A 14,941-nucleotide genomic window follows, 5' to 3' on the forward strand; every position below is an offset into this window, starting at 1 on the left:
GGTAAAGCTTAAAAGCAGTCGCATTTTTCTCCAATCCATTAATTTTCATCCATTCTCTGAAAGTTGTTGATTTGGGAATACATAGGCATACCTCTGGGACCTTTCATAAAGATCTAGTCTTCAGAAACTATATTTGGGAGCTAATATGGTTCTTCTTCACTCAAAGTGTACCACCACGTGCTTCCCAGGGGAACTATTGTTTGGTTTAATTTTCTTCCCTTGCAAACCAGAAAACTCAATTCATTGAAAACTGAATCCTTGCATTCCCAAGACCTTGTAATCTCTGTTTCTCAGCTCTGTGTTTGACAGTTGACTTATCAACCTGTGCCATGAGTAAATTTCTTTTTATTAACTTTTTTAATTCAGTTCCTGTCTATAAGGAGATGAGGGCAAATTCAATTGTTCACAATGTGAGAGTAGGTTAAAGTGTAGAATTATTCTATTGTCTCTAAGCAATATGTATGATAATCTCCTTTATATTACGAGCATGGGCTTTCTCTCTTTTATCTATTGGCTTATAATTCATACCCAGATATTGAAATCCATAGAATCATAAAAATATACAGTCCTTATGTCCCAGAAGGTCCATGCCAATTCTGATGCCTAGCTACGCAAATCCCATTTGCCCAGATTAAACCTCCATCCCTCGCTGTCTTTCCTATTATACAAGGATCCTTCCAAATACCTTTTAAGTGCTGTAAATGTGGAGAAGTGCCACCACCACCTCCTCTAGCAGCTTCTTCCAGATATTCATATCCTTTGTGTGGAAAAAATTGCCTCTTAGAACGCCTTTAAATTTCTCCCCTGTCATCTAGGCTCTTGTATAATACAGAGGCTTTTACAATCTTGATGCAGACTATCAAGGTTGTTTAAGCCTCTATAATGCCAGCCCTCAGTCCACTATTTTCTAGTGAAGATAAACACAGTCTATCGAAACTCCTTATAATGACAGCACCCATCCCACCCCCCATTCCAGGCACAACATCCTGGTAAATTTCTTCCGCTCACTCCCTATGGCTACCATCCCTTTTCTGTAGTGTGGCAGTTAGAATTAACACGATACTAAGTGTGATCTAACCAATCATTTGTACAACTGCAACATGAAGTCACAACTCTTATCTTCAACACCTCAGCCCACAATCCCTGATGAAGACGGCAGAGTCTGTCATCAATTCATCGATTATAATCGATACCTGTACCCAGCTGGAAACCCAGAAAGATTTTATTTGTTATAAACGTCAGGAAAGCACTAGATCCCTTTTCCTCAGCTTACAAAGTTTACTAAATGCCTTTTTCACTACCTTATATATCTGTGTCACCACTTTGAGAAAGCTATGGACTTGTACCACAAGTCTCTCCATATACTTATGTTCATAAGATCCATGCCATTTATATATTCTACAGAATTTGACTTACATAAGAATATTACCTCACACTTGTCTGGATTAAATTTCATCTGCCAGTGCACAGCCCAACTGTCCAGCTGATCTGTCCCACTGTATCTTTTAATAATTTTTTTTTATGGCTCAACATGAAAATTGTTGACCTGCAAAGATACTACTCATACAACCTACATTCTCAGGCCAATTGTATATAAATTGCAACCAAAGCTCCCAGCACAGACCTAAGCAGTACACCATTTGTTGCAGACTTCCAGTAAGAAAAACACCTATCCACCCTGTCCCTCCACCTCCTATCACCAAACCAATTTTGGATCCAGTTTGCCAACACACCAACATTCCCTTGTGCCTCACCTTCTGAACCTTCATCATTTTTCTTAGACATCACCTCAAAAAAAAAATCCACATGCACTATTTGACACTAAACATTTCCTGTTATTTTTGTGGATTCAATGTAAGCCATATATTGGCATAACAAGGGCATATATAAGTGTCATCTAGCAAATAGATGTTCTGATCAAAAAGTCTTATATTAGTAGTTTGTTTATTAATAATATGCAGCCAGTAAAGCTAACTTGCTTTTTGTAATCCAAATTTCCTGATTGGTTTGCAAAGCAGTTTCAATGTACAACAGTGCCACAGACTGATGGCACATGGATATTACAATGATTAAATGGGGAAATATTTGCTCATTTACTAGCCTAATCTACAGCAACGTTGTTTTGGACAGACGTGGCCAATAAGCAGACTTCTTCATACTTCGCTCAAAATTACTTCCACACAGTGAGTGATCAACACCCGGAATGGACTGGCAAAAAGTTTAATAGAAGGCTGGATGGCTTTCAGAAACAAATTGATGCAATAGTAGGCTAACACTAGTGTGCTTCTCAAGGAATGAACTAATAGGAGTTAAATAGGCTCTTCAGATCAGCACTTGATCCACTCATTCATTTCCATTTACTTCCCAGCACAAATCACTGATTTTCTTTTCATCCTATCCCAGGGGCATTGAAGCTGACTTTGCCGTCCAAAGTGCTATTGTATTTGCGACATGCTATTCCCGTTCACTGCAGACACTGTGATCAGTATGATAGAAGCAACGCAATTCCTTTCTGAGCCACCTTAGAGAGTGTATTAGAGAACATCATGGTTGCTACTATGATAAGTTAGAACTATAAATCAGTATAAAAGCAAACCTTCGGCTGAAGCATGATCTTTTCAGTATTCTTTTATGTAGCAATTTAGATATTATACCTCTGAAAATCTTCAAGGCAGAGAACCTCATTAGCCTGGTTCACTCCAAAGCGCTCCGTTCCAATAAGTTGGTGGCAGACAACACATGTGAAGCAGTCAGGATGGAAAGCCTTGCCCATAGCCCTAATAATCTGACTCATTATGGTTTTGTTGCATTTTGCACACTTCTCCAAGGTGTTCTGCAATTTAAGGGAGAATAGAAATTATCATTAGCATCCTCGCTGCAGCTGGCAAAGTCGGACCCATTATATTGCACACATTATATTACTTGAGCCAAATTTGTTGGGTCTCCATTAAATTGCTTTTTTTGCTTTTCAGTAAAACTGCACTGAATGAGGTATGTGTAGAAATAATAATCTAATATTGGGAAGATATTTATGTGACCTGTATTACATATGGGCTTCTTAGGCACAACCAGTATCACATTTAATATGATTCTTTCAAGCCAATGGTCCTATCTGCAGAGAAAAATAAGGTTTCTATTTCCCATGGGTTAGATTATATTATGCTGTCAGGAAGTGTAGAGATAGGTGACAACTGTGATGTGCCACATAGTCCATCTTCTGGAGGGTATCTTACACAAAAACAGTGCCAGAAAATCACAATGTTGCACTGAAAGACTGTATATCCAGCCAACAGTTCTATTTTATTCATATTCACGTGTATTCACGTGTAGCATTGCTTTAGCAAAGGTTTAGTAGGTAGAGTGGCAGAGCGGCACTGTCATAGGCCTGCTGTCTCACAGTTCTACACATCCAGGTTCAATCCTGACTTTGAGTACTGTCTGTTTAGAGTTCGCATGTTCTCCCTTGACTCCGTGGGTTTCCTTCAGGTTTTTCCCAAGATCCCAAATATTTAAGTTAAGTTAAAATAAGTAGTGCAAAAACTAAAATAAAAAAAAAATAAGTAGTGAGGTAGTGTTCATGGGTTCAATGTCCATTTAGAAATCGGATGGCAGAGGGGAAGAAGCTGTTCCTGATTCGCTGAGTGTGTGCCTACAGGCTTCTGTACATCTGTCCTGACGGTAGCAATGAGAAGAGGGCATGTCCTGGGGGGTGGGTGTCCTTAATGATGGATGCCGTCTTCCTGAGGCACCGGTCCTTGAAGATGTCTTGGATACTACAGAGCTTAACTATGATTTTATTAATGTCAAAACATTATTATACTGTACTAAGCAATAAAACTTTTCTTCAATAAATGCTATTGCCCTCAGAAAAACAAAGAAGGAAAACACAAACTTTATAAAAAGAAATAATCACAGTACCTGGTAGCAAGATTCACAGTGAAGATCACCATCTAGGTTATAATACTTTTTTCCCACGAGTCTGCAGTTACATTTTCTACATGTCAAGCAATTCTCGTGAAACAGTTTGTCCATGGCTTGAACAGCAGGGACGGTTAGAGGAATTGGTTGGTTGCAAAATGCACAGATATCTAAGTGAGGGAAAAAAAGCCAAGTTCTTAACTTCCCCAAATCTAGTACAGTCTAGCACGAACAAACAGAGCCTAGGCAGAATTAGGGCACAGATTAATGCTTCACAGTTTGATTGAAAATAAGAGACTAGCATTTCAAAGGCAAGTCAACAATCTCAGACCCCAGGCACCAATCTCTTCACAGTCCTCAGAAAGTAGAGCTTCTGGGAAGCTTGTATCAGCAACTAGCAGATCTTATACTCATGAAGACTTCATGACTCAGTAGCAAATCCAATAATCTGGTTGAGATAAAGCAATTGGTACAAGAGAAACCAAATACTAAGTTGTATTTGTTATGTGAATTTGTTTCCATACCATGGTATATCTCCTAATACCCTTCAACTCCTATTTTAAAAAGTGTCTCTTTAAGAAAAGTTATTATCAATTTAATAGCTCAGAATCCTTTTTTTACATTTCAACACAGTGTTCTAGTATTTTTTAACTTGCCAAAGAACAGCAATTTTCAACATTGTTTTACTTTTGAAACATTTAAATCAAAGTGAAGCTTGTTTGCTCTGTGGTACCTTCTGATTGAGGAGGGAAGTTCTATACTATATGATTGCAATATTCTTAAATAGTTTTAAGAAATCAACCAATCACGACAAAGAAAATCTTAACATTCTTCAGAAACTGAACCTTCAAATTATAATGAAGTTTGTGATAGTTAAAGAAGAATGTTTTTGTGTGTAAGAAAAAAATCTCTTCAGTTTCAAGCACCTCCAAATTTACTAAAGCACAAATTAAACAACAATGTAAAGTTTCTTCTACACTGTCCCAACAATGTGCTTCTACTTTGCCCTGTTAACAGCAGGTCACTGACATTTTGAATTGACTACATAATATGTGTTGTATTGAGTCCAACTTAATACTGCAGATGTATTTGTTTTTCCCAATTTGGATCAATAATAAAACTAAAGGGCACATTAAAGTTTTATACCCCAGCAGTCAAGGTTGCATTTTAAAATAAACAGTTGAACTAATCTTGTCCAAGAGAAATCAGAGAGTAACCACAGGTATCGTAACACCAAAACATTTCTGGCATTAAAGGTTCATTTTATTGTCAAAGTACGCATGATATGGTGATGGGTTTGAGGAAGACTAAGCCTGCACTGCTCCCTGTTACTATTGATGGTGAGGACGTGGATGTGGTGAGGATCTACAAGTGCCTGGGATGCACCTGGATGACAGACTTGAGTGGGGAACCAACACAGAGGCTGTGTACAAAGAAGGGCCAGAGTGGCTTCAGCTTCCTGAGGAGACTGATGTCCTTTGGAGTGTGCAGGCCATTCCTTCACATGTTCTCTCAATCTGTTGTCACCTTCTATGCGGTGGTGTGCTGGGGCAATGGCATCAACACGGGTGACGCCAACAGGCCCAATAAACTGATTAGAAAGGCTGGCTCTGTTATAGGAGTCAAACTGGACACACTAGAGGGTGTGGTAGAATAAAGGACCCTACGGAAAATCCTGACAATTCCGGGCAATGTTTCTTACCCTCTGCGTGGCACCTTGGCTGAAGAGAGGAGCACTTTTAGCAATAGACTAAAATGACTGTGCTGCTCCAAAGAGCACTATGTGAGGTAATTTTTATTCCTGGTCATTGGGCTCGAAAATGAGTCAACCTATAGCCGAGGAAGTGATAACCCTCTCCTGTTAGACTGTTTGAGCTAACTTATATTTTATTCTTCCTTACTTCTCTGTACACTTGTAATGCTACTGTGGCACTGTAATTTCCTTTGGGATCAATAAAGGATCTACCTATCAATGTACAATACAACTCTGATATTCGTCTTCTCTAGATAGCCATGAAATGCAGAACAAGGCACTCCTTTATCAGAGATTGATTTTACACTGATGTATTTACTTAGAGATATAGTGCAGAACAGGGCCTTCCAAACCAATGAGCTGCAATGCCCAGCAACACACCTGTTTTAAGCTTAGCCTGATTCTTAAGGTTGTTAAAGCCAGGGGAGTTGGTGGGGACAAGCTCCCACTACCTATTAAATGCTCCCAATGTCATGTGCCTCAAATAGCCTCTGACGACCAACTCCAGCTCCTGGCCTTCATGTGTGTCTTAGCTACCAAGCCCAGCTAAACTGTTTCTACTGACAGAAGGGGAAAAGGCGGGGTACTGATGCCATAAAACCAGTCGTTTCGGACAGATGCGGCTCGTCAGCCATGGCTGGTAGCTCATTTAGGAGAAGGAAAACTCTGATCTCAGACTTCCACCACCTTGCGGCTATGCCCTCTCATGGGGAAGGCTTTGGGAGTAAATCCCAAGGGGAAAATCCGGAGCTGGAATCCCTACATTGAGTTCAATATCTACTGGCAACTCTCACAACGCTGCTGATACCAAACTGTATCAGTCTCTGCCGTTCCTTTGGGTTCATCAGATCCATGGAGAGGGGGAGTTGCTACATGGGCAACAACTTGAACTCCATATTGTATCGCACAAGCTTGCGTATCTAGTCAGCTAGGACACAATATCCATGGTCAACTCTGTGCGACAGAGGCCCTCACCTCAATCACAGAGCAATTTAGAATGACCAATTATCCTATTAACTGATATATCTTCGGACTGTGGGAGGAAATTGGAGTGACCAGAGATAACCCACTTGTTCACTGGGAGGAGGTACAAACTCCTTACAGAAGATGCCAGAATTGAACTCCGAGCTCCAACACCCCAAGCTGTGATAGTGTTGCTAACTGCTATGTTACCATGGTGCCCAGGATTACCATTCGGGTAAATGTGAGTATTTCCACAATGAATGCCAACCTCGACATAAAAATAGAAAACAATAATCAAAAAAGTAACTTGTGCTCCCTGCCCATCTTTTAATCAACGTGCAAATATAAAGCCATGTAAATATTAACTTTGAGATCTTATGGCCAAGAACAGCTACGCTTTAATTATGAACCAATAGTTCAATTAATCCGTTTTAGAATCCCGGTCATCATGTTGTTGCTCTGAGCAACAAAGAGGATTCAGTGCCTTCCCAACGTAAGTGATGAATAAACTCTTCTTGGGCTTCCAGCCAGGGACAGGTATCAATTATGACCGACGTTATGATGAAGGTAGCAGAGCCAGTCATTGAAATGCCATTTATAATTGATACCTAAACCCGGTTGGAAGCCCAATAAGAGTTTGTTCACAATGCTACCCAGGAGATTCAATACAATTGCTACCAAAATGAATTAAATACAATTAATTCATAATTGTATTTAAGGTGATGGCTGGAATTTTTTTCTGGTTACGCAAATGAAATATGTGTCAGTAGGTGATACATAAAACAACAGAGATAGCATTAAATGCTTTTAGTTTCCGTAGAATATTCAATACCCAGTTATGTTCCAGGAAACAAATAAATATGTGAATCCATTCCACACCAAATAATACCCACCTACCTTCTGTGGAACTCGGTGAACCATTCAGTTTGTCATTCAGCGTCTGAGGTGCTGAATTTTTCTGTATGTTTCCCACATTAGGAATGCTGTGTTTCACAGATCCAGAGGTTGGAGAAAATTCCTGGTTTTAAAAAAGTACATTAGAGAATTTATTTCACTCTCTTTTTCTAGTTTTTTTCCCACCTCATGACAGGAAAATAAGGCTGTACATGTAGTGTCTGACATATCAAAAGTTCATAAGTTTGCAAAGATGCATATCTTACTGATACTCGCACGGCAAAATAGATGAAGAAGAAAAATTAAGCCTCCTACCTGCCGTCTAGGGCCTGGTCCACCAGTTGGTTTCTGCACATTGGATTGTTTGGAGTCATTTACAGATGGAGCTGCCCTCTCATGGGAAAGCAGAGGTGGAGGAGGAGGAGGAAGTGGCATCTCACTGGGGTAAAATGCATCTCTTATGTTTTCTGGAGCAGGTGGAGGGGGAGGAGGCGGGTAATCTGCGAAAGAAGAGTGTGTAATATGGACAGGTAAAGTTGTTAAGACTAAGGCACATCCACATCATGGGACATTTCTGCCATAGATCGATTAGAGTGACAGAAACCGTTCTGAACCAAAAAGTGTTCGGGCACTCAGCTGCTTTAAAATGAACAATGAAAATTTAAAATATCAACAATTACTGTTAACTTTCTTATGAAGTTTTATGCCTGTTACTTAATCTCACTGAGCAGATTCAAGAAGGGTTTTGGAAGGGTCTCGGCCCGAAACGTCAACAGTGCTTCTCCCTACAGATGCTGCCTGGCCTGCTGTGTTCTACCAGCATTTTGTGTGTGTGTATTGTTGTGTAGATTCAAGACTCCACTGTCTTTCCTGGAGGCTCATTACAAGATGTGGAAATGCAAGCTTTTCCTCTGAAATTTTCTTAAAACACCCATATTTTGTACAAACTTGCAATAAGTGTCGGAAGGATTTTTAGTTGTGTATCCGTGACAGTCAAATCCAATTCTAGTTTTACCTGATGCATTACATACATACATTTTGCGGCAGGAATCACTGGATAATGATCACAGAAGTTCGTAAAGTCTGGTTGTTTTTTCCCTTCTGCCAAACAAAGGGGTGCTGAGATAAGTGAATTAAGGACTGATATAGAATTGAATGTGGACTGCCCTTATCTGTATGGATCAGTAATGCATTTCTCCACTACGCCTTTGGGGCAGAGCTGCAATCAAATTACCTTAGACATTGCCATTTCCACCTGCGTCTTTACCCTAGTGCAATCTAAACAATCTGAAATTGGATAGTAGCCCTGATTCATCACCTCAGACTAAGCCCACTGTGAGTTCCTCAGAAATTGATTAGAATAAAGTCACACTGATGAGAGATTGAGACAAACTGAAGCAGACTTTCCTTACCTTCGCTAGCAGGATGTACATCTTGTTGCACGGTCGCTGCCACTCCTTTCCTACCCACATTCTCAAACCTATTGGAGGAGGTCCCGGATCTAGGTGCTGATGGCGCTAATTTTTGATATCTATTGTCGGCCACCCTTGCAGCTTCAAGAGGTTTATACGTCTTCGGGGTGCTGATAGTCCCGGGAGTAGCAAGTTGGATATAAACTGAAGAAACCTTTCTTATCTGAGACATCCTCGATTCGCAATGCCTGCAGAAACAAACGATAATACCGGACTTGAGACTCTTTGGCCTGGGGTACATCTGACTCTCTGCAGAGTCCCGGCAGATGATAAAAGGTAAATATCAGCTGTGGTTGCTGAAACACAGATTAACTGAGGTGCTCAGAAAATAACCTGAAATGTTTAAAACAAACTTCCGTTATACTTGAAAGACCAGTCATTGTATTTCAGACAAGATGAATGTATGGCTGTTTCTCCAGTTCTCAAATCCTGACAGCAGAGAGGTCCTGTCCATTGGAGAGGGCCAATAAACAGATTAGTTTCTTGCCTATTCAAGTGTATTTCTCTTTAGGTTTCTGAATTTCTTCTCTCAGAGAGCAATGGTCCTCTGGAATTCTTTGCCCCCGAGAGTGGCATGGACACCAGATCATTAGATACACCGTATTTAAAGTGAAAATAGATAAGTATTTGAAAGATCAAGGAATTGAGGGTTATGAGGAACTGGCACAAAAAAGGAGTTGAAGCCAGCTTATACCGGCTATGAGCATATTGATACAGGGAAGGCTTGATGATGTTGATTAATATTAGAGTGAGTTACCAGTCTTTGGTAAGTTGTGCTGACACAGGCAAGACAACATCCTTCCTACCAAGGAAGAAGAGTGATAAGATGCAAGGAATGAATCTTACGGGAGCTCAAAGAGGGGTCTTGAGCAACACAACAAAATGCTGGCGGAGCTCGGCAGGTCAGTCAGCATCTCTGGAAGGAAGTGAACTGTTGACATTTCACCAAGACCCTTCAGGCTGCTTGACCTTCTGAATTCCTCCAGCAATTTATATCTGTTATTCAAGATTTCCAGCATCTGCTGAACTTCTTGTATCAAAGAGGGGTCTTCAAGCAGGATGGCTTCCCAAAGTTGACCTCATGTTGATGCATTGACATTCACGGTTCTGTTACAAACACACCTATTTTGTCCAAATACATCAGGACCCAGCCCTCACTCCTTTTATGTTTTCAGATAAAACAAATCAATAGGAGAATTTTGATGGAAATTACCAAATTATAAACCGAAAATGACAAGACCTTTAGGAAGAGCATGTGCCTTTCTGTTAGACTCAGCAGCTGCAACCAGATGGACAAAGTAGTTGAAAATTCCACTTATAGTGAGGAGCAAATGATATTGCAAACTGTATTTTTTTGCTTCCACAGCCTGCACCAATCCTCTATAGGCAGTCATTCAGATACATGTTGCTTCAAGGATACTGTATAATGTGTTGTTTGGCACATGCAATTAAAAAGACTCAGAACATTAATAACCCATTTGGCCCTGATATCCAATGTGACTTGTCACAATGGTGATCATAATGATACCAGCAGCCCTCCATAAAGGACATAAATCATAGAAAGATAGCCACCTTCTAGGGCCTCGGACTCGGTACAAACAAACCAAGCAAATACTGTGGCTTAGGTGCAGCCTTGACCTTCCTGAAACTGTTAATGCGCCGTGCAAATTCTAAGAAAATGACTGATTGCAATGCCCCTCCCAGAACTAGGTGTGCTGAGCAGGTCGTTCAAAGCTCAAATCTATGAGTACACAATGCCGACTGATCCCAGGGTTTATTGGGTTCACGAGTAGTTGTGGCACAGGTAATTTGGCTGCCGTCCCAAAACATAGTGGGGTGAAACAAATCAGCAAAAGTTCCTGCTCTCAACCCACTCCAACCTCTTCCGCTTACACTATTTAATGATTCTACGATAAGACCAACTCCTTTGTAAGTTGCCTAGCAGATGACGCATTTCAAACAAGAATTGGTCTGTCAATTTTGCATTAGACACACCTAGCTGAAATATTCAGGTGTTTCATTTGCTGAGAATTATTTCTGTTTCAGCTAGTAGTTTGTATGGTTAATTTTACTTAAAAGAAAGGAAGAAGACTGAATGGACCATTCAACTTTTTATTTGCTGGGATGGATAAGAGCATTTCACTTAAGACCATAAGATTTAGGAGCAGAATTAGGCCATTTGGCCCATCGAGACTGCTCCACCATTATATCATGGCTGATCCAATTTTCCTCTCAGCCCCAATCTCTTGCCTTCTCCTTATATTCCTTTAAGCCCTGACCAATCAAGGATCTATCAACCTCTGCCTTAAATATACAAAAAGTCTTGGTCTCCACAGCTGCCTGTGGCAAAGAATTCCACAGATTCACCATGCCCCGACTAAAAAAAATGCTCTTCATATAACAAGCCATTCAATGCTGGACGTATTTAATCCTCTTCGTATGTTTTGATATACTTAAAGACAAGTACTCTCAAAAAGTAGAGCAGCACCCACTATTTGAGTGCATTTCTGAAGAACAATGAGGTACCAGAGGATGGCCAAAGGCTGTGAAGCTAATGTTCGGCTCACATCTGCCCAATCAGTAAAGGAGGGAAGAACACAGTGGGAAACAACGTAGCAGGAACAATACCCAAGCCGGCTTGAAAAAGACAGTTTATAAGTATTTACTGTATGTTACTGGTTGACACCTATAATCCAATTGTACTCAGAGTTCCCTGGAGCACTTACCAAAACTGTAGTACTTGCTGTAGGAAGGCCAACAGCCCTGGAGGGTTTATAATCCACTAGCACACCTCTTTCAGAGTCTGCAAGCAGAACCACTCTGAGTCTAAACTGGTTCTAATTATCTCCTTCCCTCACTCAGGGATAGCCTGTCCGCCTACCTCTGCTTCACTTTACCATAAAAGGAGAATGAATTCCTCAGGCATTAGTACAGCAAACAGGAAGCTGCTCCCTAACCTATCCACTCCGCACAGACTCCGTTATCCATAATCAAACTTCTGTTTAAAAAAACGCACTATAATGCGGTTCTAAGATAAGGCCAGTCACTCTGGAAGTTTTTTGACAGATAATGTATTTCACACAAGAAATAGCCTGTTCATTTTTGCATCATCTCCTCCAGCTGAAACATCCAGGTGCTGTTTACAGAGAGTTCTTTGTATTCTAGTTAAAATCTTGTGTGATTAATTTTACTTAAAAGAGAAAGGAAGGGGACTGAAGGAACATTGCACCCCTGTGACTTCTAGCTTCCCCAGAATTCCCTTTCCTTTTAGACGACTGCCTGCTGGAGATGAGTAAAGGCAATCCATGTTAACCCTTTGAGTTCTGTAAGCCATTATTTCAGGAAAGGCATCTAGAGAGAGCTTCTCTGAAAGACAACTTTCTTGTCTTTTGCGAAGTAATTATGAAATTATGTCTTTCATGAAGTAAGTAAAGATGAAGTAATATAATAAGACAGAAAAAAAGAACTGGGCCAGGTAGGAAAAGATCTTTTTTTTGGTGAATATTTTTCCACTTTAACTTGCAGAATGTTAGTCCCTAAAATTGGAATTGGTTTATTATTGTCACATGCACTGAGACACAGTGAAAAGCTTATTTCACACTTCTTTACACAGGGCATTGAACAAGGTAAAACAATAACATTGCAGAATAATGTGTAACTTGCTGCAGAGAAAACGTGGAAATAATAAGGTGCAAAAAAATCGTAACGAGGTAACCTGTGAGGTCAAGAGTCCAACTTATCGCAGTGGGGAATATTTAATCTAACAGCGGGGTAGAAGTTGCCTTTGAGATTGGTGGTAGGTGCTGTCAGGCACTTGTATCTTCTGCCCAGTGGAAGAAAGCAGAAAAGAGAATGTCTGGGGTGGGTAGGGTCTTTGATCGTGGGGCTGTGAGAAGTAAAGGCAGAGTCCATAGAGGGAAAGCTCTATGTGCTTAGCTGTGTCCACAACTGCAGGTGGAGGCGAAGGCCAAGTCATTGAGTATAGTTAAAGTGGAAGAGGATAGTTTCTTGATTAGTAAGAGCATAAAAGGTTACGGGGGGGTGGGGGGGGGGAGGCAGGAGAATGGGGTTGAGGGGGATAATAAATCAGCCATGATGGAATGGTGGAATAGACTCAATAGACCAAATGGCCTAATTCTGCTCCTATGCCTTTTGATCTACGGTCTGTAACACTGTTTGTGAAAGTCACACAAAGAGTGAGGGTTTAGTGTAGTGTTATTGAATAACCACATGTAACAGCACACTGAAAAATGGCATTAGCGATTTCAGTGCAGTATTTCCTACTCTTGTGTTGCAAGTTCTTGCATTTGTCCACATGTAGGCCACAGATGCAATCTTTGCAGCCAGTGCTTAAAGGCATAAAACATAAAACATTTCCAATTCCGGGACAGGAGTGAACCGAGGCTGCAGTGATGGGAGAGGGGCGGGAGAGCGGTCCCAAAAGGTTGAAGGGACTTGGAAGGCTTGTGAAGGAGACATTTGTTTTGTGCACAGAATCCGCCAGGGCTACGACATGTTCCTGCAAGGGCATGAGTGCAGTGTGGGTCTGTGGTCTACGTCTTGAGATCATCTACAACGTAAGTAAATGCTACTCTCAAAGGCAAAGAAAAAGAGATCAAATCTTTTCTTCATCTCTTTGGAGGCCTCGCTAATGTTGCAGCAATCAGAAGACTAGGACGTGTGGCAGAGTTCAGCAGCAGCATCTGAAATCATCCTGAGGCGAGGAGGCTGAGTTCCAACCCTACCTACCAAAAAGACCGAGGCTTCTGAAGACACAGGCAACCATGGGTCTCCAAGAATACAAAAAAAATGCGGTTGGAGCATTAATAGCACAATTTCAGGAACTTGGCGTTAAACTCTGCTTTGTGAATGAATAAGAAATGAGAGACAATTAAGATTGAAAGATAAATTTTGCAGTGCTTGTGTCTGCTATTGTCATCCGTTGTGGGAAATTTGCGCCAGAAAAAGAACATTCTAGAGAGAACAACATTTCTGTCAAAGATATCAAATATAATTTTGGTTCCATAGTGTGTACCCAGCCCCTTATCGCAAAGAGTTAAATTTCCTGCCAGTCATAAATATACCCAGAAATGTGTGTAAGATAATAACCATTCCACGTCAAGCTGATTTCAACAGGGTTTTGTCAAAACAGTTTTAGCTATTGGTATCCCATTAATTACTCACAAGTCAGTACAAGATGTACTAAATGCAGATTAAAAACCCCTTTCATATTGCCCGGTTAAACAAGATCATATCAGTAAGCACTTACGTGAAATTCGGTGGTGAAGCTCCTTCCGTACTGCTCCAAGTATTCCTTGCCAATTAAACAGAGTTAGATACAAAATGAGGTGACCTCTACACTATCTTAACCAAACACCTTATCTCAGGGGCACAGCTGAGGAATACTATATCATTTCCAGCATCAATCTTCCTTCGGGGTTACAATCCAAACTATGCCTGGCTCAAAAGGTCCATGTTTGAGCTCCATTTCAAAGAATCCAATGCACTATGACTTTTGGATGCTGTCTGTGTGGAGTTTGCGTGCTCTAGCTGGGTTTCCTCTGGGTGCTCTGGATTTCTTTCCAAATCCCAAAGATGTGTGGGTTTGTTGATTCCTTAGCCATACCAATTTGTCCCTATTGTGTTGATCAGTGGAGTTGGTAAGATATACATATTACTTAATTATTGAAATGCAGTGTGGAATAGGCCCTTCCAGCCCTTCAAGGTCATACTGCCCCAGCAATTCCCCCCCCCCCCAGTTTAATCCTGGCCTAATCTCAGGACAATTTACAATGACCAGTTAACCTACCAACTGGTAGGTCCTTGGACTGTGGGAGGGAACTAGGAGGAAACCCACACCAGTCACGGTGAGAACGTACAAACTCCTTACAGGCAGAGGCAGGAATTGAACCCAGGTCGCTTGTACTGTGAACCATTGTGC

At 40.9% G+C, this 14,941-nt stretch overlaps 2 protein-coding genes across 6 annotated transcripts in view; one reads left to right on the forward strand and one right to left on the reverse strand.

Annotated features, from left to right (window-relative positions):
• LOC132382069 (filamin-binding LIM protein 1-like) overlaps positions 1-14,941 on the reverse strand; it is a 37,839-nt gene that overhangs the window by 16,341 nt on the left and 6,557 nt on the right. For 2 of the 4 annotated variants that reach the window (XM_059951921.1, XM_059951923.1), the window contains 6 exons: positions 14,270-14,314; positions 8,941-9,188; positions 7,844-8,028; positions 7,532-7,652; positions 3,919-4,088; positions 2,655-2,833 (listed from right to left, as the gene is read on the reverse strand). In XM_059951921.1, coding sequence (XP_059807904.1) covers positions 2,655-2,833; positions 3,919-4,088; positions 7,532-7,652; positions 7,844-8,028; positions 8,941-9,188; positions 14,270-14,314 — 948 coding nt within the window. Of the gene's footprint in view, positions 1-2,654; positions 2,834-3,918; positions 4,089-7,531; positions 7,653-7,843; positions 8,029-8,940; positions 9,189-11,726; positions 12,036-14,269; positions 14,315-14,941 lie in introns of those variants that run through there. The other 2 variants (XM_059951924.1, XM_059951922.1) reach the window with 2 other exon arrangements.
• Positions 9,195-14,941, forward strand: part of bcl2l16 (BCL2 like 16) — a 38,041-nt gene continuing 32,294 nt past the window's right edge. The window contains exon 1 of one of the 2 annotated variants that reach the window (XM_059951926.1): positions 9,195-9,276. Coding sequence is in view for 1 of the 2 variants with exons in the window: in XM_059951925.1 (XP_059807908.1) it covers positions 9,267-9,276 (10 nt within the window). In the remaining variant the exon portion in view is untranslated. The remainder of the gene's footprint in view (positions 9,277-14,941) is intronic. The other variant, XM_059951925.1, reaches the window with a different exon arrangement.

The sequence above is a fragment of the Hypanus sabinus genome, chromosome 27 (genome assembly GCF_030144855.1).
Source record: "Hypanus sabinus isolate sHypSab1 chromosome 27, sHypSab1.hap1, whole genome shotgun sequence".
Classification (NCBI taxonomy): Eukaryota; Metazoa; Chordata; class Chondrichthyes; order Myliobatiformes; family Dasyatidae; genus Hypanus; species Hypanus sabinus.